The 26,535-nt window shown below is 44.3% G+C and overlaps 1 protein-coding gene across 3 annotated transcripts in view; it reads left to right on the forward strand.

Moving 5' to 3' along the window:
• Nucleotides 1-26,535, forward strand: part of LMBRD1 (LMBR1 domain containing 1) — a 591,116-nt gene that overhangs the window by 408,434 nt on the left and 156,147 nt on the right. For all 3 annotated transcript variants that reach the window (XM_029595663.1, XM_029595662.1, XM_029595664.1), the window contains exon 13: nucleotides 3,256-3,405. In XM_029595663.1, coding sequence (XP_029451523.1) covers nucleotides 3,256-3,405 — 150 coding nt within the window. The remainder of the gene's footprint in view (nucleotides 1-3,255; nucleotides 3,406-26,535) is intronic.

Below are 26,535 nucleotides of genomic sequence, written 5' to 3' on the forward strand. Positions count from 1 at the left end.
TATCTATGAAAAGGCAACACTACAAATATTAAATCAGGCCCTAAAAACCAATACACCTCTTATTAGGAAAACAGAACTAGCAAGCAGCTATAGATCCCCACACAGAAATAATTGTAAAACTATACTAATAAGCAGAATAAATGTTTCAAAACAGCTATGAACAGAATAACATCCAACAATTAAAAACTCATAAAAACTATTAAAAATTCTCCAAACACCAATAAAATATTTCGAAAAAAGCAGACACATCACATAATATTAAATAATTAAAATGGCAGTCAATCAAGAAAAATAAACTTAAAAAGCCACCTTTACTTACTCCCTCCAGCAGCTCTCCTACTCCTCTTCCATGCAGGCCATAGCACACAGCAGAAGCAGCAGTAGAGGCTAAGCTCTATACTCATGGTCCTCTTCCTTAGTCCCATGTCTCTCACACACACACCATACTAGTCATGCCCCCATGACCAGTTTCTGTCTCTCACACACCAATCATCTCCCAAACAGTCTTTGACACACACACCAGTCACCTTCCTGAACAGTTTCTCTCATGCCATACACACACACAGGCTTCCCACTCCTGTGTTCTACTTACATGTACGGGCTTATCACTCTCATAATCACTTTATTTCTCTCACAGACACACACCAGTCACCTGATCTTTCTCATGCATACACACACACAGGCTTCCCACTCCCATGTTCTCTTTCAGATATACAGGCTTCTCACTCCCATGCTGTCTCACACACACCCAGGTTTCTCACTCCCATGCTCACTCTTCACATGCACAGGCTTCTCATTCCCATAATCACTTTCTTTCTCTCTCTCTCTCACACACACACACACACACCAGTCACCTGATCTCTTTCATGCATACACACACACAGGCTTCCCATTTCCATGTTCTGTCTTACATATACAGGCTTCTCCCTCCCAGGCTGTGTCTCACACACACCCAGGTTTCTCACTCCCATGCTCACTCTCTTCACATGCACAGGCTTCTCATTCCCATAATCAATTTCTCTCTGTTACACACACATACACACACACACACCAGTCTCTCTCTCATTTCCATGCTCGCTCTCCACTGCACAGGCTTCTCATTCCCTGAATCACACATGCTTTCTCTCACATTCACACACACCAGTCTCTTTCTCTCACACACAGTCACCTTACCAACCAGTCTCTCGCTCATGCATGCACACACACACAGGCTTCCCACTCCCATGCTCGCTCTCACATAATCAGGCTTCTTACTCCCATGCTTTCTCACATACCCAGATTTCTCACTTCCATGCTTTTTCTCTCTCTCACACACACACATCAGTCACATCCCTGACTGTCTCACACTCTCACATACACATCAGTCATCTCCTTGAGCAGTCACTTTCATTGTTTCTCACATATGCACACACATCAGCTCTCTGACCAGTTTCAATCACACACAGTCTCTCAATCAAATACATTCTCTCACTTACACACAAGCTGGCTGGCTGCTTCTCTCTCTTTCTCTCATTCACTTCCTCCTCCCCCCCGAGCACAAATGGTAGCTGCAGCAGCCTCCTCCTCCAGCCCCCGCAGGCCAAGAAAGAAGAATCCCATCGGCCGCGGGAGGCTCATGCTGCTGTCTCCTTTCCGGCTGCTTCAAATGCTGCTGCTGCTGCTGCCGCCGTTGCTACTTTTCCACGCGGCACGGGCCGGCTCTTTCTCCTTCCCGCGCACCGCGTATCACTTCCTATTCCAGGTCACGGGGGGGGGGGGGGGGGGCACGGGAAGATAAAAAGGTCAGCCACGGGTGCCAGAGCTTCTTCTAGCACCGCTGCCGTTCCCGCTGGGCTTGAACGTTCTGATAGCCCGGCGGCAACTGCAGCAGGGAAGAAAAAGCAGCGGGAGAGACCGGGAGCACGCGACACACCAGCCGGTGGTTGGCGACACACTAGTGTGTCGCGACACACCGGTTGAGAATCGCTGATCTAGGCCATAAGCAAGAGTCAGTGTGGGAATGAATAGCTAGCTGGAGCAGCCCCAGAAAATATAAATAAGATTGTGTGCCCCTAGGAGTATTTCACCTAAAAAGGGGGTTACATAACAATAAAAAAAAAAAAATACAAATGCTCAACATGTACATGTTTTGGTACAAAAGCCAAGGAGTAAGGATGAAGGAATCATCTAAGATTGAAATCAGATCACATAGATTTTCAGCTTATTTCAGATTTGGAGTTTTCTTCTGATTTTTCCTAGGTTTTAAGGAAGAAATTAATTGAACTTGATGCAACAGGTCTTTCAGATTAAGTAATATATGACTGAATTTTGATACTCTTAGTTTAGAAGTTTATCATTCAATAAATTGTTTTCTCCAAGATTCATGAAAGTTAAGTTTGTTGAATCAAGAAATTCCTGCTGGATATTTTTTAGGGCCAACTAATATCAGAGATGTTTAGACTCCAGCAGATGATGTCAAATTTATCAAAACTCCCAGTAAATTAAAAAAAAAAAAATCTAAGGAATTGATTTTTTCCAAGAAACACCTACCTATAGCCAAGAGTGTAGGGCCTTCCTGGTTTAAAGTCGTATCCAATAAAGAAAATATGATATTACTGCATTTCAAAAAAGGGTGTACTTTGCTTATACTATGGCATTCTTAGTATATAATAATAATATATACTAATAATATAATAATAATAATAATATAATAATATATTTATATAATTATATAATATAATAATATATTTATATAATATTTATATAATATAATAATATAATAATAATAATATAATAATATATAATAATAATATATATAATATATAATAATAATAGTGGACTCCATATTTATTTTGTTCTCTTGTATTTATAGAGGACTCCTTATTTACATTGTACACTTGTATATAATTATCCTCATCTATCTCTTTTATTTCTTATAGTCCCAGTTCATGAACCCTTGTTAATTGTAACTGCTTCTCTTCTCCATGTTTATTTATGTTTTTGGTTATATTTTTGCACCCCTGTTTTCTGTAAACCGACATGATGAGAACGAGTTCTTGAATGCCGGTATAAAAAAACCTTAAATAAAATAAATAAAAATAAAATTCTTCACTGAATGAGAGATTTTTGACACTAATCTGTAAAATGGACACTAATAAAGTCATATAGTAAAAATGTTTTATCTTTGATGGAGAACTCAGATTTGCTGTCATGCACAAAATTGTCATCTGTTAATATTTTTATATGTATTTTTTTTTTTTTTTTTTACATTTGTAGTTATACAAGATTAGAAGAGGTCGAACTCGTCCCCAAGCACTTCTTTTTCTCTGCATGATACTTCTGTTGATTGTTCTACATACTAATTATATGATCTATAGTCTTGCACCTCAGTATGTGATGTATGGAAGTCAGAAGTACTTAGTACAGGTGAGACCATTTTTGTTTGAAATAAATCATTTAAATCTTTAGTTGAAATGCTTCAAGTTATGTATATCTGAAATTAATATGAAGTCTGAGATTTGAAATATTGGGATCACCAACTTAATGATTTGTCTTTTTTTTAAGTGTCATTTTATCATTTTGTCTGTCACCAGTTCTGTTTAAAGAAAAGTTACTTACATTGTTCTCAACTTCTTACATTATTGCTTCTAGTTTTCAAGTTGTGTTTGATTAATGTTTAAATAACTGGGGCTTTAAATGAAGAAAGTAGTGGTGCAGATCCATGAGCACTGTACAATGCTTCAATGTCTCTCCACAGTCATGCCAGATCTGCCTTCCTCTGTCTGGAGGTACCTAAATATGGGGGCCAATGAGACACTCCTTCCATCTGAGGAAGCATTTTTCTCTACCTCCTCAATCCCATACACAGCAGGCCTTTTGCACCCATCTAAGGCAACAGATGACCCTGAAGCCACTCCCAGTAACACAGTCAAAATCTGGGATGGGGTTCTGATTGGAACACAGAGCATAACCCAGATCTTGGTATCTGTACCAAATGATCTTCTGTTGAAGGCTAGCTGATGTTTTATGTAATCATTGTCCCAGTGTAACTTCAGATTTGTGGGTCCGCAGCAGCAAAAAAGAGTTCAAATTACATCTCTTGGGTGTCCCTCCAACTTGCCCTCCAGACATTGCTTGTGGGACGTTTCTGCATCAGGAATTGTTACAAAAGGAATTTTCCTCCCTCTTAGAGACCAATGTGGTTGATTCTGTTCCACTAAGGGAAAGAGGGCAAAGATTCTACTCCAAGTATTTCCTGCTTCCTTAGAAAATAGGAAGACTCTGCTCAATCTTAGACCTAAGAGCTTTGAGAAATTTTCTGAAAAAGGAAAAGTTCAAAATGGTTGTCCCCGGGCACCGTAATTCTCCTTTTGTAAAAAGGGGACTGGCTATGTTTTACCAATCTCAAGGATGCTTGCACCCAAGTAGAGAGATTTCCAGGTCACAGAAAATAGCTCTGAGTTGTAGGGGATTGTCACCTTCAGTATCATGTGCTGCCTTTCAGCCAAGCATGAACTCCAAATGTCTTCACAAAATGTCTTGCTGTGGAGGCCGTGCATCTGTGCAAACTCGGGGTTCATCTGTTACTCTGTCTGATGATTGAGTGGGTCAGAGCACGACTTAGGCTGGTGCTACAGAATCAATACGCAGAACCATCCGGGCTTTGGAGTTACTATGGTTCATCATAAACTACTCCGAGTCCCACTTAAGCCTGTCATCTCAATTGGAATTTATTAGAGCACTGCTAGACATGACTCAGGCATGAGCCTCCCTTTCAAAACAGAGGGTTGTTGTGTTGATATGTGCAGTGGAAGGGATTCAAGTGAGTCAGTAGGCATCAGCATGGAGCATGTTGAAGTGGTTAGACACTTTCCATATTAGGAGAGCCTAATGGATCCTCAGATCACAGTGGCTTCAAAACACTCAGGATCTCTGAGAAGCATTTGTATTATGCAGTTTCTCATGGGATCCCTGTCCTGGTGGCGGATCAATTGCAATCTGGCTAGGAGCATTCACTTTCAGATTCCTCCAGTCTAAATTGTTCTAACCATGAATCTTTCTAAACTGGGGTGGGGCTCTGCACTCAGGGAATTTGGTCTGCTTAGAAAAGCTTCCTCTGACATATTTGCTAGTGTTATGGGCACTGGTATGCTCTGAAGGCTTTCAGAGATTGGTTGGCCAACAAAGTTATCCCGGTCCAGATGGACAATTAATTTGCAATATTCTACAACAACAAGCAGGGGGGAACAGGATTATACCTTCTATGTCAGGAGACAGTCCAGATGTGCAGCAAGTGCCAATTGGCTTTCAGAAAAACCACAGAACTAAGACACTTCTAGTCTCTTTATTAAATACGTACATGGTCCATTTGAGTAAGGGGTACGCAATGCTAGTGATTTCTCTTGATGTTTCTTCAGAATTCGATATAGCTAACCATATGCTGATCCTCCAACACCTTCATAAGATAGGAATTGATCCTATGATAGTCAAGTGGATTATATTTTTTTAGCTGCTTGTACACAGCAAGTAAAAGTGGCTCACAGTTGTCACAAAGGGCCCTTGACACCCAGAGTGCAGCAGGGATTGTCTTTAAGTGGTTCTATTTAATATTTTTTTGCTTCCAGTCTGCCAGCTGTTAACTTCTCTAGTTATTGGTTTTATAGTATATGCTGATAACATTCAGCTATTCTTGCCTAAGTTTGATCCTTTGGGCAACTTGCTTCCTTAAAGGCAGCAACTTGTTTGGTTAGAATTCTGGAATGGTTCAAAGATAATTTATTTAACATCACTAACACAGAGACAATACATATAAGTCAGACAGCCATAAACCTCAACAGTGGCCTGATTAAATTGGGTGAATGTATGCTCCCCATTGCAGAGTGTAGTATGAAAACTGAGTATAATGCTTGATCAAAACCTTACTATGAAAACACAGGCGGGAGCTATTGCTTACACGGCTTTCTTCAATTTAAAAATTGTGAAGAGATTGAGATCACTGCTGTCCACTAATGATTTTTAAGCAGTGATACACGCCTTGGTAATGCCAGATCTTGATTACTGTAATGCTTTATACTGTGATAGCTCTAGTTCTCTTATTTTATGTACTGAAAGTAACTCAAAATGTGGCTGCAAGGCTAGTCTTGCAAATCCTGTACCAAGCACATGTTGTGCCTGTTCTTAAAACTCTTTATTGGCTACCAATACCTTGGTGTGTGAAATTTAAAATTTGTGTATAATCCATCATGCAATACACAATCAAGGCCTTGAGCTTTTGAGAAAGCTAAATTAGGTTTATGTTCCTTCTTGTAATTTTCACTCATTAGGGGCCATTAGGCTACAGGTTCCATCAGTGAGACAAGCACATTTAAGCAAAGGTCTCTGCCTTTTTCAGTTTCTGAATTGACTCTCTGGAATACACTTCCAGACAAATTGAGGTAAGAATCCCTGACTTTGAGGAAGAAATTGAAAATGTTCTTCACGGGGCCTTTGGAACTTCATAATTTTAGATATAATCCACTTTGAAGTGCTGAAAAGTGGAATATAAAAGTGCTGAAAAGTGGAATATAAAAAGCTAGGAATTTTGATTATATGTGTTTTAATGTGATTTTAAGGTCTCATGCTATCTGTTGTGCATTTTTTATGTAACTGAATGTTTGATTATTATGAATGTTTTCATGTTCCTTGCAGGAAGCAAGTGGCTTTGAACTACAGGTTATAAATGCTTTAAAATAAATAAATACTATTTCTTAGATAGGGATTCCTGATGGATGCATCAGTAAGTTCGGGCAGTCTGTTCTGCAGAAAATCTTTGAGGTGTGGGATCCAACTCCATGCCTCCTAGGTCCCATTGTTTTTGTTCCAGGCTACCCTTTTACAAGAAAGCTTTAAAGACAAAAGGCCTATTGCCACCAAAAAAACATACATGTTGTACACATTGGCACTGTTTTGGTTTCCCCTTTTTCATTTGGGGCACTCTGTAGCTAAAGGTTCTTCACTTGTAAGGATTGCCATTCTGCTTGTCCTTAGAGAAAGCAGAATTGCATACATTTAACAGGTGTTCTCCGAGGACTGCAAGATGATGTTCCTCACGATATACCCACCTGCTTGCCCTTGGAGTTGACCTCTCCTAATTTATGCTAGACTCAAGGGACCCCCCGCATGGACTCGTGGTATCATGGCATGCTGCACATGTCCAGTAGGTCACAGTCCAAGTTTGAGAAAGTTTAGACATAAATGTTTTGAGCTGGGCTCCTTTGGATGATGTCACGCTTTTGTGAGAACTGACATCTTGCTGTTCTTGGAGAATCTGTTACAGGTAAGTAACTCTGATTTTTGCATTGCCAGTTCCCTCACTGCAATGAGTTAAGCTAAGCTTGTTAGTTTCAAAAACATTTTGGTACAACTTCTCTGTGGGATTCTTTCTCCCAGTCTCCTATTTCCTCTTCCCCCTTCTCAGTCTGTCCTTTCATGCCTGGCCCCATTTGGGTGGGGAAGTAACTCTGATCTCTTGGTGACAGGAGTGAGCCCTCTAGTGATTAGCTACCAAGGACCATATTCTCCAATTAGGAATATATAGAGGCAGCCGTGGTGCACGGATGCCGCTGATAACATTACACCACCTCTTTCCCCACACCCTCCTCCCTTCCCTGTGCCCACTCAATGAGATCCCCAGGGTCGATAGGGCAGGGAGTGAGGTGGCTCTTTGGGGCATGCAGTGGGGGGGAGCTCTCCTCCTTCCTTCCCCTCATGCACATGGCATCCAGACCACAGGGTGACTTCTGGGTCGATCCTGGCATGCCGTGCTGCCATATGTGATGCCATAGCAGGCTGGCTGACAAATGCACATGATTGGCCATTTGCCTGGGTGGAGGAAGAGGTGCCAGAGCAGCGATTAAAGGGAGAGGAACTCTGTCCTCCCCTTTTTGATCACTGTCTCTTGTCCCAGCCAGCAGCGGCATCTTTGCGTCCTCGCTCTGCAAGAGTTTTGACCATATGTTGCAACAGCATGGAGCTTCTGTGCCAGGCCTCTTAAAGGCACTGAGTGTCTCCAGTTGCATATGGCTACTCAAAAAAATAAAAAAAGGGACAAGATTTATAATCAAAGCAGGGATCGACTGGGAGGACCCTGGGCCTGCTCTAGGCAGTACAGGGCTTTTATATATTAAAAAAAATTAAAAGGGGGGAGAGAGAGAAAGAGACAGAAAATGTGTGGGTACATTATCAATACACATATATATACATAATGCAGGAGCTGTCCTTCACTGGTTGAGTAGATCTTCATCAGTAGAGGACCTTGGTCAAAGGAGGTTGGAGTGCAGACATAGGTATCTCTTTCCTCTGCCATTGCAGCTCCTTGCGAATGTCTCATGGGTCAATTGCCATAGTTTGGGCCTGTCTTGCCCCCACACAAGACTTGGCAGCTCCGTTAGAGTGGCCTGCCCTCGCAGTGGGGTAGATGTGAGCTAGGAATGTCCCAACCCTAACCCTGCAAAGCGAGTGGGTGCTTCTGACCATCAGTGGCCTAATGCACGTGTTGGCGAGGTAGGGCAGGGACACAGCCTCTGGAGCAAGTGGGGGCAGCATAGGCCGGGAGTGAGAAGCGTGCCTTCACGGACAGGCAATTGTCTAGCAACCATTAGCATCTCAGGGGACAGCCTCCAAAGGGTGGGTTGGTGCCTAATGCCTCTTATCCCCCACTTTAGTAATCAAACTGTGGCTCAGCAGGGAGACAGCAATCTCAGTGTGAGCAGCATGGAATCATCTCTTCTAGTCAGTGCTCACCGGGAGGGCCCCCACCTGGCGGGATAGGTCACTAGCTGATGTTCCCGCTAGAAAGGGGTACATCAGTGGACAGTTACATGACAGAGGTCCTACACACCTCCACAGATGACTTCCCCAGGTAGTCTAGGAGACCCTATATAGGCTTCGATTGTCAAGGCAGCAGATAGGGTCTAGTTCAATGTCCTGCCCAGCCCTGGCGGTATAGCAACTCCTGTTCTCCGGACGAATATGAACACCATTCTCTATGGACTCATTCCAAATGACATGGGGGGGGGGGGGGGGGGGCATTGTTCCAGGTACAATGAAAGGAGGTGGCACTGTTACAACCGGTACTCCGACTCCCATGCCCATGGGTGGCACACCTCTCCGAGGGCATGCTGGGATTGTGATTATTGACAACACCTCAGACATGGGGAGAAGCATAGCTGCCGTTGCTGTGCTCACAGGATTTATCACGATCGCCATGCCTTTCTGGACAATTGCTCGAGGCAGTCCTGACTGGTGTCTGGAGACCAGAGTGGGAGCGACTCCTAGTCCCATCATGGAGCTACCCCGGCCTCAATTCTCTCTCCTTCCTTTTCAATGCTGGCTCCATTGTCGACAGCGAAAAGGGAACGGTCCCATGTTGGTGGGGAAGAGCACAGCAGGTGCCCATACAACTCTGCCATGACACCGGCATTGTTGCAAGTAGGTCTGCAAGCTACCCCTCCCCCACTGGAGAGGAACTCTGGACCACCCGTGGATTCACCTGCGGCCAGCAACCCAGGAGTTCAAGTGTCGAATGGCCAGTCCTCTGCAACAGAGTGGACACGCCGGAAGGAGTGGAGAGAATGAGACGGGATCTAAGGAAACTGGAAGAGTGGTCGAAGATATGGCAGCTGAGATTCAATGCCAAGAAGTGCAAAGTCATGCATATGGGGAGTGGAAATCCGAATGAACTGTATTCGATGGGGGGGGAAAGGCTGATGTGCACGGAGCAGGAGAGGGACCTTGGGGTGATAGTGTCTAATGATATGAAGTCTGCGAAACAATGCGACAAGGCGATAGCAAAAGCCAGAAGAATGCTGGGCTGCATAGAGAGAGGAATATCGAGTAAGAAAAGGGAAGTGATTATTCCCTTGTACAGGTCCTTGGTGAGGCCTCACCTGGAGTACTGTGTTCAGTTCTGGAGACCGTATCTACAAAAAGACAAAGACAAGATGGAAGCGGTACAGAGAAGGGCGACCAGGAAGGTGGAGGATCTTCATCGGATGACGTACGAGGAGAGATTGAAGAATCTAAATATGTACACCCTGGAGGAAAGGAGGAGCAGAGGTGATATGATACAGACTTTCAGATACTTGAAAGGTTTTAATGATCCAAAGGCAACGACAAACCTTTACCATAAGAAAAAAATCAGCAGAACCAGGGGTCACGATTTGAAGCTCCAGGGAGGAAGATTCAGAACCAATGTCAGGAAGTATTTCTTCACGGAGAGGGTGGTGGATGCCTGGAATGCCCTTCCGGAGGAAGTGGTGAAAACCAGAACTGTAAAGGACTTCAAAGGGGCGTGGGATAAACACTGTGGATCCATAAAGTCAAGAGGCCGCCAATGAAGTGTGGGTGACTCGCCAGAATGATGGCTACTGCCTGGAGACAATACCTTTATTCAATAAACATACACATGGTTACTGTGACTCCAACATCGCTCTAAGCTTCAACAGCAAGAGGAAATGTGGAAAAAAGGATTTGCACTCACAAAGACGGGAGTAGCTGGCTTGTTACGGCGGTTACTACCCCAAACCAAATAAGCCTGATACTTCACTTTCAATGCATATCCAGCATAGTTCTCTGCTTCAACGGCAGGGGAGAAGAAAAACTGATACTTCACACATCCAGCAGAGCTCTCCGCTTCAACGGCAGGGGAGAAGAAAAAAAAGGGTTCGCACTCACAAAGCGGGGAGTAGCTGGCTTGTTACGGCGGTTACTACCCCAAACCAAATGTGCCTGATACTTCACTTTCGATGCATATCCAGCATAGCTCTCTGCTTCAACGGCAGGGGAGAAGAAAAACAACCAATAAGGGCTGTATAACATAATCTTGGAAAAAACAAATGAGCATGGGTGTAGCTTGCTTATTGCGGCAGTTACTACCCCTACTACCCCTAACTAATCAAGCTAGATATTTCACTTGGATGCAGCTCCATCACTGCTCTCTACATTAATGGTGGGGGAGGAAGGGAAATAGAACCAAGAGCTAAGAGAAATAGATAAGTATGAGAGAAAAAATGTGTGAAGCTTGCTGGGCAGACTGGATGGGCCATTTGGTCTTCTTCTGCCGTCATTTCTATGTTTCTATGTAACAGTGTGCCCGAGACTCTTGAGTCAACACAGGCGGAGGGCTAGGATGTGCTCCTCCAGATCTTGTACTCGTAGCTCCTCTAGTTCTTGTTCAACACGGGGATCTTCTCTTCAGGGGCAGTGTTCAGATGAGCAAATCGGTCCATCCGATTATCCCAGGCTGTGGGATACCATTCCCAGATCCCTGCACCACAGAGTTAGGAGGCACCATTACATAGATATGTTCTGTCTGCTTTAGGGCCATAGGAAGCAGGGCCAAACATGCCACTAGAGAAGGTGAGAAGAGGAATCTATGAGGCCAGCTTTAACTGGACATGGTTAACTGGATCCGGTCCTCCGCACGTTAGCTACCATGGTCTGCAGAGTTGATATCTCTCAGAGTTTAACTTTATGATCATATATGGATGCAATACTTGGTGCCTACCAAACAATATGAGGGCTATACATAGCTTAATTGTGATTAAGTCCTTAAGGAAAAATGGCCGGTAATCCTTAAGCCATTTGGAAGACTCTGGATACCAATTTGTGTCTGACTCACAGAGCTAGGCATGCTCAAGACCTTAAAGCCCATAGATGGGGCAGGAGAAGTGCCCCTTACAGGGTGCAGCCAGCTGTATCCACAGGTTAAAGGAAACACAGCACCTTTGAATATTTGCTGGTGATACAATCAAACAACTCACCAACTGCCGTTTCATTCAGATGTGTACAAGGTGTGCGACTTCTCACCAATTTGCTAAATGCCTGTGGAAGGGCGGGAACAGTGCCAGAAAGTAGTCAACTAATCCTGAGGGCCCCTACACTGGTTAGATGGGAAGTCATGGAAACATGGCTTTCCAAATATCTGGAGGCCTACACCACCATGTTGTTGGAAGGGTTTTGTGATGACTTTAAGATTTCTTATGGCAGGCCAGTCAATAGCCCCATCCCCCCAAAGCCCAGTTAGATGTGCCGCCTGGCAGCTGTCACCCACACTAATTGTAAAGGATTATGCAGAATAAAAGATGTAATAAATAAATAAGGGTCAAATTGCAAAATGAAATTCAGAAGGCTGCATGTGTGGCCCAATCTGTGCCAGGACCTTCCCTTTCATGATTGCTTCCCCGTAGCTAATAATCCCTAAAAAGGAACTGAAAAAATATAGGTTGATTCACGGCCTATCTTATTCAGAAGTGGCGTTTCTGAATTCCTTTATCCCACAGAAAGAATTCATGGTTCAGTACGCCTCCTTTGATTGCACTTTGTCGCTGCTAAGGAACTGCGGCCGAGTCGCACTCATGGTGAAGGCAGACATCGAATCAGCCTTTTGCCAGTGCATCCAAATTGCTTCCTCCATTGAGGTTTCATTTCGAAGCAGTTTACTATTTTGATAGGTGCATGCCGATTGGTTTCTCTGTCTCATGTGTTTGCTTCAAAATGTTCAGCACATTCCTGCCCTGGATAATTGAGCAGCGTGCCGGACTGAACAATGTAATTCATTATCTTGATGATTTCCTCTTCATGGGCCCTGGTGGATCCGAGTGGTGCTCCCAAATTTTAAAGAGGTTGAAAGTGTCTGTTACCTCGAGGCCCTGCCCACTTTGGAGGATGTCCTTCAGAGGCTTAAGGCCACACTGAAGCAAATGTAGTCTCTGATAGGCAGCTTGGCCTTTGCCATCAGGGTGATCATGATGGGGTGGGTTTTTCTTAGGTGTTTCATTTTGTCCAAGTCTGGTGTTCAGGAAGACCCATTACAACATTCACATTGGCAGGGCCATTAGAAAGGATCTAGTCTTGTTTCTTGGGAGTTTCAGTGGAGTGGCAATTTGGCTACCCCTACTGGTGTCCAACTGTTATTATTTGTGATAATTGTGGGTGGATCCTTGGGCCTGTGGCAGATGACCATGCCCACGGGGGAAGATCCTGAGAGGGACCACCGGTCAGGGTCAGAGTTGGGAGACAGATACACACTTAGTTCTTTTATTAAACTGTTTTAGAGGTTGACCAGAGGTGGCAGTAGTGAGCTGGAAGAGCCTGGCTGGGCTGTAGTCCCTCAGGCACTGGAACAGCGATCCCAGGATGGCCGAGCTGTGGAGAAACTGAGATAGTGAGTAGGCAAAGTTCAGGAACCGAACCTTGATGGTAACACTCACACAATAGTCTCTTGGAACAGCCCAGGAGCTGGAATGAAGTAGGCCCTCGAGGAGCGAGTACCTGGTTCCAGGGAAAGCTCTGAGAGAGAGATGGTAACTCACTGGTGTTGTAGGCAGCGGTGACTTCCTGGCAGAAGTTATATTCAGTAGTAGGTCCGGGAACGTGGGCCCCGAGGAGCGAGTACCGGTTCCAGACTGCGACCTGAAAAGCAAGAGAGAGAGCAAGGCCTCCAAGGAGCGGGTACCCCTGGTAAAGTCCAAGGAGGCAGAGTAGCAGGGTATGCAGAGAGCGAATCCCATCCGCAGTGATACCTGGAAGCAGCTAGGTAGGAATCCCTTTGCTAACTCGAATAGCTAGCAAAACAAGAGACCTTAAATATCTGGTGATGATGATGTCATCTCAGGAGGACGCCCCTGAGGTTCGCGCCACAGCTGGTACTTGAGTCGGGGCCTCACCCTTAGGCCTCAGGAGAACATGGCGGAAGGCAGCGTCTAGCCGGTCCGGTAACGCTGGAGGAGGTTGGCAAAATGACGCCGCGGCAGCCAAACTTCCATCAAGCAAAGAGGGAGTCTCCAAAGAGGAAAGGTTGGCGGAGTGGAGACGTCGGGCAGCGACGGTCGCAACACCAACAGTGACTGAGACTCTTCTTAGATATGGCTGTGGCCATTGGATTTGCTATATGTATTTGTGGGGCCTTGTGCACCGATAAGTAGCCTCTAGATTGGGCTGAATGTGATGTCACATGGAACATCACTTTCCTGGAGTTACTTCCAGTCATGGTAGCTCTACACATTTGGAGTAACTATTTAAGCAATAGGAGATTGATGTTCTGGAGCGACAATGCCACAATTGTTGGGACAGTTCAATCACAGTCTTCGAAATGCCCATGGTGTGTGAACTTCTCCATGAATTTATGCTTGTTTATTTGCGATTGAATATTACTGACAGGGTGCATCATTTGCCTGGTACTCATAATGAGATTTCTGATTCTCTTTCCCGTTGTCAGTGGTCCAAGTTCCAGGAACTGGCACCAGAAGTGGATCAGAGAGGAAAGCCCATACTGGAATATCTGTGGGCCTTTGAAGTGAGGATGCATGGGACATGCTGCGGTGGTCCATCACCCTTTCTACCTATACTTGGGGATTTGAAGCTGTGACCTCCATCGTAACTGGTAGAGTTTGGGGCATGCAATATATCCTGGAGGATGAGAGCCCATGTCTTTAGGAGTAACGTGAAATCCCTTCTGGAGTTTAACCTTCTTTGTGAAAGTTAGAAATTGGCCTATTCTTACAGCCTCATTTATGGTGTCAGTGTGCAATGATTGGGTGGTTGCATGAGGAAGGTCCCTGAATTGATGGGCCACATCCAATTACTCACACTTTGCTCACCCGTATTTGACATATACTCTAGGGAGTTGTGGGCTCATTATACAAGGTGGTGATTTTCCAGATGACGTCCACTATAGCATTTTTTGTGCCCTTGTAGCTGGGAGAGCTCGTAGCAAGCACCTCCAGAGTCACCGACTTAGGGGGCTTGCCCCTTTTCATAGAATAAGTCACTGGTAATGTTTTGAGCTTATGAATTCAGCATTCTAAGACAGACTAGAGTGGTAGGGATCAGCGCCTCTTCCTGATGGCGTTTCAGGATCTGTCAACATGCCCAGTTGTCAATGTGGTGGCTTATCTCTCACTGCGACCTGTCAAAGGGCATAACTTCCTAGTGCATGAAAATTTATGTAGTCTCAGCAGCTTCCAGTTCATGGCTGTCCATAAGCAGATCCTGGAGGTTGTGGGTTTGCAGCCTAGTCAATATGGCACTCAAATCTTTCGAATCGGAGCACCCAGCAGTGCCATAGCCTCTGGCTTAACTGTCAAGGTAATTCAGCATTTGGACAATGATGGTTCACTGCATACATCTCTTATATAAGGTGCGAGGATGACGTGCACAGAGGCCCCAAGACCTATTGTTTTTTGGGGGGTTTTTTGTTTTTTTGTTATTTTTATTTGAATTTTCCATAAATAACTTGAACATAAAAAGAATATGTTACACTGTATGACAGTACAATAATACTTCAATCCAACATAAGAATGGGAACAAACATGTTATCCGTGAATTATCATGGAAGCTTGTAACATAAATTTCTATCGAGAACACTGAAGTAGAACCAAACTACCATGCTGATCTACCTATAGCAAACGCTCCCATGTGAGTGGTAGGGACTGCTAACCAAATAACCCGGTAAGGTTATCAGAAAATAAAATAAGAAAACACTATATAATAATAAAATAAAACACAGTGCAATAAAACTCAATAAAATACCATACAAGAACTCCCCCATCCCCCCTTCCCCCCCCCCCCATGGATGAGTAAGAGTAATGCTGGCATAAAAATTGGAAGTGGTGCTGAGGTTAACTTAGCAGGCTAATAATAGAAGCAAAGTACCAACAAGGTATCAGCTACAAGCCAGTGGTAATAGACTGGTGAATTTCGGTAAACTACCGCAAGGCGGGTCATGTGATGCATGGTGTAGGGTGACATAAGGGTGATCAAACTCACCGAAATAGGTTAATTTGGGTTTTATTGCTGCTCCCTCAGGGCTCCCCTCCAGAGACCAAAGGACTGGGTTGTAGATATTGTAAAAAGGGGGCCCAAACCTTTGCGTCATCTGCTGTTTTGCAAGGCTGTTGGTGGTATAAGATATAGAGCTCATGCGTACAAAGGCACAACATCTGTTTAAACCAAAGGTCTTTAGTCGGGGCTTGATCCTCCAGCCAATGAGTTAAAATTGCTTTTTTTCCCACCACTGTCGCTTTAGCTATAAACAGGGACAGGTGAGCGATTTTGGTGACATACAGAGATGTCTGAGTACCAAACAGCCACAAAGTGGGGTCCAGAGTAATATTACATTTCTAGAGAGATATGCAAAACTCTTGTATATCTTGCCAGAATTGGTGTATGTGTTTACATTCCCAAAAAACATGATGATATGAACCCGGGGACTCTCCACAAATCTGAAGTTTGTAAGCAAGCGCTGGGGAGATAAACCCTTGCCATAAAAATTTGTACTGGGTTTCCCTGAGGTCTTCATTGGTTGTAATGGACTGGACATAAGAGAGAGCCCGCATGAAAACCTCATATATTAGCGTAAACGCAGACCACTGAGTCCATTTAGTAAAGAGCGCCTTCAAGGGTTGGTCCTCTGAACAGCAAACCTCCAATTCCCTGTAAAAAAAAAAAAAAAAAAGGATATCTTCAGTCCTTTCGGGGAGGTGCATGAAAACAGTGACCCTAAAGCATTAGTACTACTAAGCGTCCACCAGTGTGCGGAGTGGTTCTGCATAAAATGTCTAATTTGCAAGAAGGCATAGAAAGCCTCATGGGGTATCGAGAATTGGCTTTGCAAATCAGCGAAACTATATAGTTCCCCCGTTTGAGGGTGAAGCAGTTGGTATAAGTACCGAAGGCCCCTGCCCCGCCACCGCTAAAAAGGGGATGCCCCCCCGTGGAAAAAGTGGTTTGTTAACCATGGGTAGCAAAGGTGTCACACCTAAGGGTTGTTTAAGTATTTTGCAGAGTTGGGTCCATGTTTTTCTGCAAGTCACTACTAGGATGTGATCTTTTAAGTATAAAGGGAGTTTCCACATGTCCATATGCAAGAGGGAATTTAGAGATTGTAACCCGTACCAGGCAGTAGGGAAGGTGGTTAGGTACGTAATGGGAGGTGTCAAAAATCCAGTCAAGAATAAAACATAAGTTACATGCTAAATTATATTGAGTTAAATTGGGGCAACCTAATCCTCCTGCTTTAATAGTTGTTTTTAATAATCGGAGAGGAATGCGGGCCTTCTTACCTCCCCATAAAAACTGTCTAAGGGTTTTATCAATACATTGAAGATCGCTGGGAGAGAGACGGATGGGCAGCATCTGTAAAATATATAGCCATTTAGGCAGGATGATTATAGGTGTATTCGGCCTTTCAGGGATAGCTGTAATTTTTGCCATTGCGTCAGAACCTCTTGGGTGTATTTAACTTTCGGTGTAATATTTATGTGGTATAGAGTGTCAAGTGAAACCGGGATTCTAACCCCCAAATATTTAATGTCATTAGTAGCCCATCTAAGTGGGAACCCGCCTCTCCAGGTAGATTGAACATTATTCATAATATCCATGGCCTCAGATTTTTCCCTGTTAATTTTGAGCTCTGTAAAAGAGCCAAACCTCTCCTGGATAGACAGTAGGGGCACCAGTGATGTAGCGGGATTCGTCAAAAACACAAGAACATCATCAGGAAAGGCTGCCACTTTAAACCGATATTGTGCTCTCTCGAACCCCTGCACCTCCTCATCCGCCATGATCTTGCATAATAATGGGTCTATAGTAAGGATATACAGGAGTGGAGACAGCGGGCAACCTTGACAGACTCCTCGCTGGATAGAAACCACGTCAGAACATACATTGTTCACTATTATACTGGACTTAGCTGAATATACTGTAGAAATGCACCCTCAAAACCATATTTGTACAACACTGAGAACGTGTATGGCCATGATACCCTGTCGAAAGCCTTCTCAGAGTCGAATCCGATGGCCATTGCTGGGGTTCCCTGTTGTTGACAAAACCGCATTGCTGATATTAGTTTCAGTATGTGACTCGTGGCGGTACGTCCTTTAACAAAACCTACTTGTTGGGCCAAAGTTAATTGGGGAGGATTAGATTGAGTCTATTTGCTAAGACCTTAGCTAATATTTTAAGATCACTATTGAGGAAGGATATCGGTCTGTAGGATTCGGGTTTCTCCGAGTCTTTTTTTCCGGGTTTAGGAAGTACTATAATGTGAGCGCTATTAAATGTCTTCAGGAAGGAGTCCTTAGTCAGACCATCAATATAGAAATCTGTTAATGGAGCAGCGACTTGTACTCGGAGCATCTTGTAAAAATCATAGGAGAACCCGACTGGTCCAGGTGATTTTCCAAATGGCATTTTATTAATAGTTTGTACCACCTCATAGGATTGTATAGGGCAATTTAAAAATTCTCTCTGGGAGGAGGTAATTTTTGGTAATGAAAGGTCCGCAAAGAATTCCTGCTTATTGCTAGGGGGCGGCTCAGGATCCGCTTTGTATAGGGTACCATAGAAGGTGTGAAATACCTTACAAACATCAGTGATATTAGACACTTGTTGCCCTTGTCGGGTACGCATATGATGTATCGTGGACCGGGATCTAGCGGCTGGACCAAATTGGCTAGTGGTCTTCCAACTTTATTACCAAATTTAAAGTAATTATGTTGGGCAACCTGTAACACTGTACCTGCCCGTAAATGAAGCACAGTATTAAGCTGATTGAGGATGCTAGAATAGGACTTCTTATTCTCATCTGTAGGGGGATTGTAACATGGTACGACGTGCCTGGTTTATAAGGGAGTCCAGGTGTAGAACCTCCTTATTTATATGCTTGTACCATGCACTAGTATAGCCTATAATCTCGCCTCTAAGATCAGCCTTCCCCGCTTCCCAATACAGTTGAGGATCAGTAACATGCTGGGCATTATGCTACCCAGTAGCACTTTAATTTAAGGTTTTTCTTATCATTCAGATGGGTTTCTTGAAGACACACTATATCTCCCCGCAATCTTCTTAAATGGGTAAGAACCTTTTTACATTTAATAGGGGAACCCAACCCGCGGACATTCCAGGATATAAGCTTCGTCATCTAAGTAGAAATAGTGTTATACAGCCAATAAACAATGGAATGTGTCTAAGAGGAAGGAGGTCCCAGCGTCCCCTCCCCCTGAATGTGTTGTATTCCGCCTTTTGTCAAGTCAGGTTCATGAACCCGATTCTCACCTCCCAATGTCACAGACACCCTCGCTTCCGCAGCCATCCACACACACCAAACATACCACCATATCCCATCACAGTTGACCCCCCCTCCCTATCTTCCCCTCATCCCTCCCTCAGCCCCTCCCCCCTTTCCTGTTTTCCCTAAGACCAACTTAACTATTGACAAGCGACCTGTCCCTCCTCCACGGGTTAGAGGAACAAATCGAGAGGTCACCCTTACAGAGCGCTTGGGTGCTCTTCCCCTGCAGCAGTCAAGGTTTGTGTCTTTATTTAGAGGTTACTAAGGATCCAAGGTGCAGTTCCACTCTCCAGCCTTCCCGAGTCTAAACAACATCGCCCGACGCCTGGGAGGGAGGCAAGAATTCACACGTGTGCAGGCTTGTGTCCCACTTGTAGGTTCCTACGGATGCCAGGGCGGCCCCATAGCAGATTACATAGCCCATCCATTAATACCCTGAATAGTCCATGTGCCTACCCGTCCGACCTCCAGAAGAGCTGGAGCCCAGTGCAGTTAGGCCAGCTGTTCCGTTAGGAATTCTCCCATTAAAGGAAGAAAAGAAAATCGAGAACACAGTCCTTTGGGTAATCCAGCACCCCTAGTCCGGGCAAAAGATAGTGGCTTGAAACAAGATGCCGGCAACCCCCACTGTAAAAAAAAAAAAAAAAAAAAAAAAAAAAAAAAAAAAAAAATCCAAGCCTTCTTATAAAGCTGGAGTAATCAGACAGCTGGGGCCTGTAGAAACTTCTGTGCTTCCTCCGGGTCCGTGAAGCTTTGGAGTTTACCTTCTCGCCAGATTTTTAGTACAGCGGGGAACTGAAGGGCGAATTTGATCTTCTGCTCAAACAATTTAGAACACGCTGAAGAGAATTTTCTGCGCTGCTACGACACAAGGACCGAGTAGTCCTGTGTGATCCTTATCTTGTGGCCTTGATAGAGGACCTCTGGACATTTCCGATAGGCAAGCCATATACGTTGCTTGACTGCTGAGTTCAATATCTTTCCAATCGCGATTCTCGGCCTCAGGTCCGAGGGGTGGCGAATCCCCAATCTGTGCGCCCTTTCAACATGTATTTCCCCATTCAGATCTGCCAGCCCTACCGCCTCCGGTAGCCAGTCCTCTAAAAAAGCCCCTAGGCCTTTTTCATCCAGTACCTCCAGCAATCCCAGAAAGTAGAGATTGTCCCTCCGAAGCCGGTTTTCTATATCTTCCAGCTTTTCTTGGCAGTTTTTTAAAGTTATCAAGTGAGTGCTAACAGTTCCATCCATCACGGTCGCCCGATCCTCCATTTCTGCCACCCTCCCTTCTAACTGGTTGATTCTCGGTCCAATTTCTAACAGCGCCAATTTTACCTCTGTTAATTGTTGGACTATCCCGGCCAACTTGTCATCCAGCTTTGCATCTAAAGTTTGTTTTAAAACATCCACAGTGAGGGGTGTCCCCGGAGAAGGCCCTGCCTCGCCGATGCTCACTGCCATTTTAGGATCCGCAGCCTTCAGCTTGTCCTTCTCTTTTTCTTTTTTACCTCCCCGGGAAGCCATCGATGGCGAAGTCTTGTTCATAAAATGAGCAATCGTCATGAACCGGGTTTGTCCAACAAGTTCGGTGCTTGGGTTCACATTAAAAGGTAAGCGATGACGGTAGATGCAGGGGCACAGCACCCAGAGCTAAGAGAGAGCACGTTCTCCCTAGGACATCGGCATACGTGACCAACCCAAGGCCTATTGTTAATGGTTTTGTGTTTCCTTTTCCCAGATGCCGAGAAAAATATCGGACTGTATGGTTTCTTGGACACTCCATGTGCAGGGCAAAGAAACTGAATAACTCAGTTGGCTGCAGGGTCGCAGTTCGAGTGACGAGCAGACATCAAGGACTCTGTGATTTGGCAAGCTGGGATGTGGTGGGCAGAGCTGGTTCAATTTTTTCAGCAGTGACTGGCAGACTACCTTGACGAACTAGTGATTCAGCTTGGTAGGAATGATGTGGGTAAAGATGCCACGTGCCAGCAACTTTTAAAATCAGTGATTATGCTACTTGGCACTGATTTCTCCCTGGATGCCGCAATCCGTTCTAGACAGGTTCACAAAGTGGTGATTCTGCTGGGTGGGCGCTGCTTGCGGCATAAGTAGGTGGTAGTTTCCTGTACCAACCTCTCCAAAAGGGAATGGGGTAATTCTGTCAGAACTGGGCAAGCTGTTATTTCTGAATGCTGTATGAAAGGTTTTTTGGGGGCCTCACGTTTAATTAGGTCGTAACAAATTGTTTGGGGGTGTGCCATTTTCCAGGAAGCGTGTGCCGCCCCCCCCCCCCCCCCTAAAAAAGGGGATTGCCTTGGGTATCTGAGCCTCTGGAGAATGTAAAAGGGGAGGCAGTCTTGGTGGCCAGTGTGCAATGAGCATCCTGCAGCTTAGCGGCCCAGGGCAATAGGGGCAAGGCCTTGGAAAAGAACTGCATTGGTAGAAATTAGATGATACTCACATATAGCTCAGAGTAAAAGCCACAAAAGTGGCCAGGGAGGATACGTCGTATGGACAGTACTGGTGACTGCACCTGGTATAGGCCAGTTACAGGACCTTCCCCACGAGGGTGAGGGGTGACATGTTAGGTTGAGGCTCAGCACTGGGTTTATGTTATCTTTATTGACTATAATAAAGCTGCAGCCTATTTATTCAAAGCAATTTAATGGATTGCCTGTAATTCTTGCGGTGGAGTCATGGCAGAAGGATCCCGAATGCTCTGTTTGATACTCTAACTACCAAGCAATGCAAGTCGCTTTGTTTCAAAATTGTAATCTGAAACTGAATTTGAAAAGTATTACTCACAAGTTATTCCAGCTCTTTTGTGAGGAGGAAATGGCGATCAATCTCCTTACTGACTTTTCATACTGGAATAGTTAGAGAGAAATGATTTTTTAATGTAATATATTGCCATATTCCATGAAACTGTATATACCAATCAACAGAACAATGCAAAAGCATTGCTGCTTGAATTCTGTAAGCCATTGCATCTATACTAGGACTTCCAAAACCTGTCTTGGGGACCCCACAGCCAGTCGGATTTTCAGGAGATCCACAATGAATATGCATGAGATAAATTTGCATATACTAAGTCTCCATGATTTGCAAATTTATCTCTTGCAAATTCATTGTGGATCTCCTGAAAATCCAACTGGCTGTGGGGTCCCCACGATAGGTTTGGGAAGCTCTGATATGTACTACTTAAGAACATAAAAATTGCCATGCTGGGTCAGATCAAAGATCCATCAAGGCCTGTATCCTGTTTCTGATGGTGATCAAACTGAATCTCTTGAAATCACCCAGCAGATCCCAATGAGTAAATCTATTTCTTGTTGCTCACTGCCTGTAATAAGCAGTGGCTTTCCCCAAGTATACTTGGCTAATAATTCTTTCTAGACTTTTCTCCCAGGAACTTGTTCAAACTCTTTTAAAATTAAGCTATGGTAAATGCTTCAACTATATCCTCTGAGAGCAAATTCCATAGCTTTATTGTGATTGTAGTAGCTTTAACTGTATTGTCTTTCATGCATATTTTGTACTATATAGTTTAGCTTTTGTTTAGTTTAAAAGAGGCAAAATTTCTAAGATGATTTTGATATTGAGTAGCTTTTTTGCTATGAAATTATAATACTTTGTTAGTTTGTAATAATTGTTTATACTGCTTCATATCAAAAATAACTTTGATAGTGACTACATAATTTAGTTTCTGCCTTGGAATATAGGGATTAAAAGATCCATGCTATAAAAGTCATCTATCTTGGTGGTGTTTGCAAAGGGGGAGGGGAGTTCCTTGAAAAAAATATAGTTCATGTCTGAATGTCTAAAATGAGATTGTGATGGTAAAAAGAAAATGAAAACTTTTTCTCTTGAGACATGTTAATTTGTACGAGCAGCTCTTTACATGTTAATTTATACAAACAGCTCTGAGTGGAATTAGCTCAAATGACAGAGCACTCACTTTGCATGCGAGAGGCAGTGGGATCAATGCCCACATTCTCCCAGGACAAGCAGGATTGTAGTCCTCACGTATGGGTGACATAATCAGGATGGAACCCTATCATGGAACTTTTGTCAAAGTTTCTAGAACTTTGACTGGCACCCTGAACATGCCGAACATGTCACTAACTCTGCATCCAGCAGTCTCTTTTTTTTCCGCACAGCAGTTGCCTCGCGGCTCTCAGGAGCTCTGTGAGAATTTATCACAACTTTTTTCCTCACGGAATTTCTTTAAAATTTCAAAATATTTTTCCCATCCCAGGGTCCCCCATCGACCGTCGACCACCACTGACGCCGGTAAGTTTTTTTTACCTCGTTCTTCGCGGTCGGTTCCCTACGGTGCTCCTACTGGTGCCCGACATACACCGACGCACGCCACATTTATTTTTTTTTAAAAATGGCAACCAGTTTTCGGAACATCATGGGGGTCTGTAAAGGACTATGTCCTTTACAGACCCCCATGATGTTTGCGTCTTATGCTTGGGGCCTTCCCACGACGTCCATCTGTGTACCAATTGTGCCCAAATGACACTGAAAGGGTGCCGCACCCGGTTAGAAAAAATGGAACACCTTTCAAAACTAAGCGCTCATCTCCCTCTACGTCGACCAAAAGTGCTCCGAGCTGGAAGCCTTCGTCATCATCAATTCCATCTCCATCGACGTCTCAGCATCGGGACATCAGTGAACGGCCGTCACCGGCATTGTCTCGTTCAAAGGCCTCCACATCGTCGTCCTTGGCACCGGAGAATGACCGGGCCGAGCACCGAGAAAAGCATCGACATCAACGAGACCCGTTTTTAGGAATGGGCACCAACAAACTATCGACATCGATGGAACCACCGACCAAAAAGTTCCGGGGAGAGGATCCCCCATCCTCCTCTGGACTCGGGACACTGAGGCATTCACCAACTACAACGGTGCCGGGAGCCAAGACTGGAGGATAGCAAATGTTACCCCAATATTTAAAAAGGGCTCCAGGGGCAATCCAGGAAACTACAGACCGGTTAGCCTGACTTCAGTGCCAGGAAAAATAGTGGAAAGTGTTCTAAACATCAAAATCACAGAACACACAGAAAGACATGGTTTAATGGAACAAAGTCAGCATGGCTTTACCCAAAGCAAGTCTTGCCTCACAAATCTGCTTCACTTTTTTGAAGGAGTTAATAAATATGTGGATAAAGGTAAACCGGTAGATGTAGTATACATGGATTTTCAGAAGGCGTTTGACAAAGTTCCTCATGAGAGCCTTCTAGGAAAAGTAAAAGGTCATGGGATAGGTGGCGATGTCCTTTCATGGATTGCAAACTGGCTAAAAGACAGGAAACAGAGAGTAGGATTAAATGGACAATTTTCTCAGTAGAAGGGAGTGGGCAATGGAGTGCCTCAGGAATCTGTATTGGGACCCTTACTTTTCAATATATTTATAAATGATCTGGAAAGAAATATGACGAGTGAGATAATCAAATTTGCAGATGACACAAAATTGTTCAGAGTAGTTAAATCACAAACAGATTGTGATAAATTGCAGGAAGACCTTGTGAGACTGGAAAATTGGGCATCCAAATGGCAGATGAAATTTAATGTGGATAAGTGCAAGGTGATGCATATAGGGAAAAATAACCCATGCTATAATTACACAATGTTGGGTTCCATATTAGGTGCTACAACCCAAGAAAGAGATCTAGGCGTCATAGTGGATAATACATTGAAATCGTCGGTTCAGTGTGCTGCGGCAGTCAAAAAAGCAAACAGAATGTTGGGAATTATTAGAAAGTGAATAGGAATAAAACGGAAAATGTCAATGCCTCTGTATCGCTCCATGGTGAGACCGCACCTTGAATACTGTGTACAATTCTGGTCGCCGCATCTCAAAACAGATATAGTTGTGATGGAGAAAGTACAGAGAAGGGCTACCAAAATGATAAGGGGAATGGAACAGCTCCCCTATGATGAAAGACTAAAGAGGTTAGGACTTTTCAGCTTGGAGAAGAGATGGCTGGGGGAGGGGGGGGTATGATAGAGGTGTTTAAAATCATGAGAGGTCTAGAACGGGTAGATGTGAATCGGTTATTTACTCTTTCGGATAATAGAAAGACTAGGGAGCACTCCATGAATTTAGCATGTAGCACATTTAAAACTAATCGGAGAAAGTTCTTTTTTACTCAACGCACAATTAAACTCTGGAATTTGTTGCCAGAGGATGTGTTTAGTGCAGTTAGTATAGCTGTGTTTAAAAAAGGATTGGATAAGTTCTTATTTTAACAGCTTTTAATATACCGGTGTTCGTGCAAGCACATCACACCGGTTTACAATAAACTTGAGAAAGGAGGAAATTACAAAAAACAGGGAGTGGGGGAGTGGAGCAGGAGAAGTCCATTACCTGTTATTAATTAAGTTGACTTAGAAAATAGCCACTGCTATTACTAGCAATGGTAACATGGAATAGACTTAGTTTTTGGGTACTTGCCAAGTTCTTATGGCCTGGATTGGCCACTGTTGGAAACAGGATGCTGGGCTTGATGGACCCTTGGTCTGACCCAGTATGGCATGTTCTTATGTTCTTATCCCAAGTCAAATCTGACTCCATCATGTACCCTCTCCTTCATCGGAGCAGATTTAAACATCATTCAAGCCAAAGCATTCCTCCCAAAGGACCGAGCACTCACATTATCAAACTTGGCCAAAGCAGTAAAAACTCGCCGAACCACCACAGCTAGTCATCTACTAACCTTACTAGATCACAAAGCGTCCTTGGTTTACGTTACTCCAATGGCTCGTCTAGCCATGAGAATAACACAATGGACTTTAAAGTCCCAGTGGTCCCAATCATATCAACATGTGTCCAACATTGTCCACGTCACCAGCCAGCTTCGTTTCTAACTAGCTTGGTGGATACAGGAGTCCAGTCTTCAGATAGGACTTCCTTTTCAATCTCTGGAACCTCAGATTACACTGACAACAGATGCTTCCAACCTCAGTTGGGGAGCCCATGTCAGCATGGGCTCCCATAGCGGAAGCAAAGCACCGGATAAATTTTCTGGCGCTCTGGGCGATATGGTATGCCCTATTCGCTTTTCAGGATTGCCTGTCCAACAAGGTAATCCTAATTCAAACAGACAACCAGGTAGCGATTTGGTACCTCAACAAGCAAGGAGGCACAGGCTCTTACCTGCTATGCCGGGAGTCTGTGCAGGACTGGGCCTGAGCTCTCTCCCACTCCATGCTGCTGAGAGCAACCTACTGGCAGACGTGGAGAATCTCAGCTGGACCTTTCATCCCCACGAATGGTCCCTAGATCCCACTGTAGCGAACCGAATTTTCCACCAGTGGGGTCCGCACATAGACCTCTTTGCATCAATTCACAACCGCAAAGTGGACAATTTCTACTCTCTACACCGCAGCACAAGACACCACCAAGGGATACCTTCGCCCACTCATGGATAACGGGTTTT

This window comes from Rhinatrema bivittatum, chromosome 3 (assembly GCF_901001135.1).
Source record: "Rhinatrema bivittatum chromosome 3, aRhiBiv1.1, whole genome shotgun sequence".
Taxonomy (NCBI): Eukaryota; Metazoa; Chordata; class Amphibia; order Gymnophiona; family Rhinatrematidae; genus Rhinatrema; species Rhinatrema bivittatum.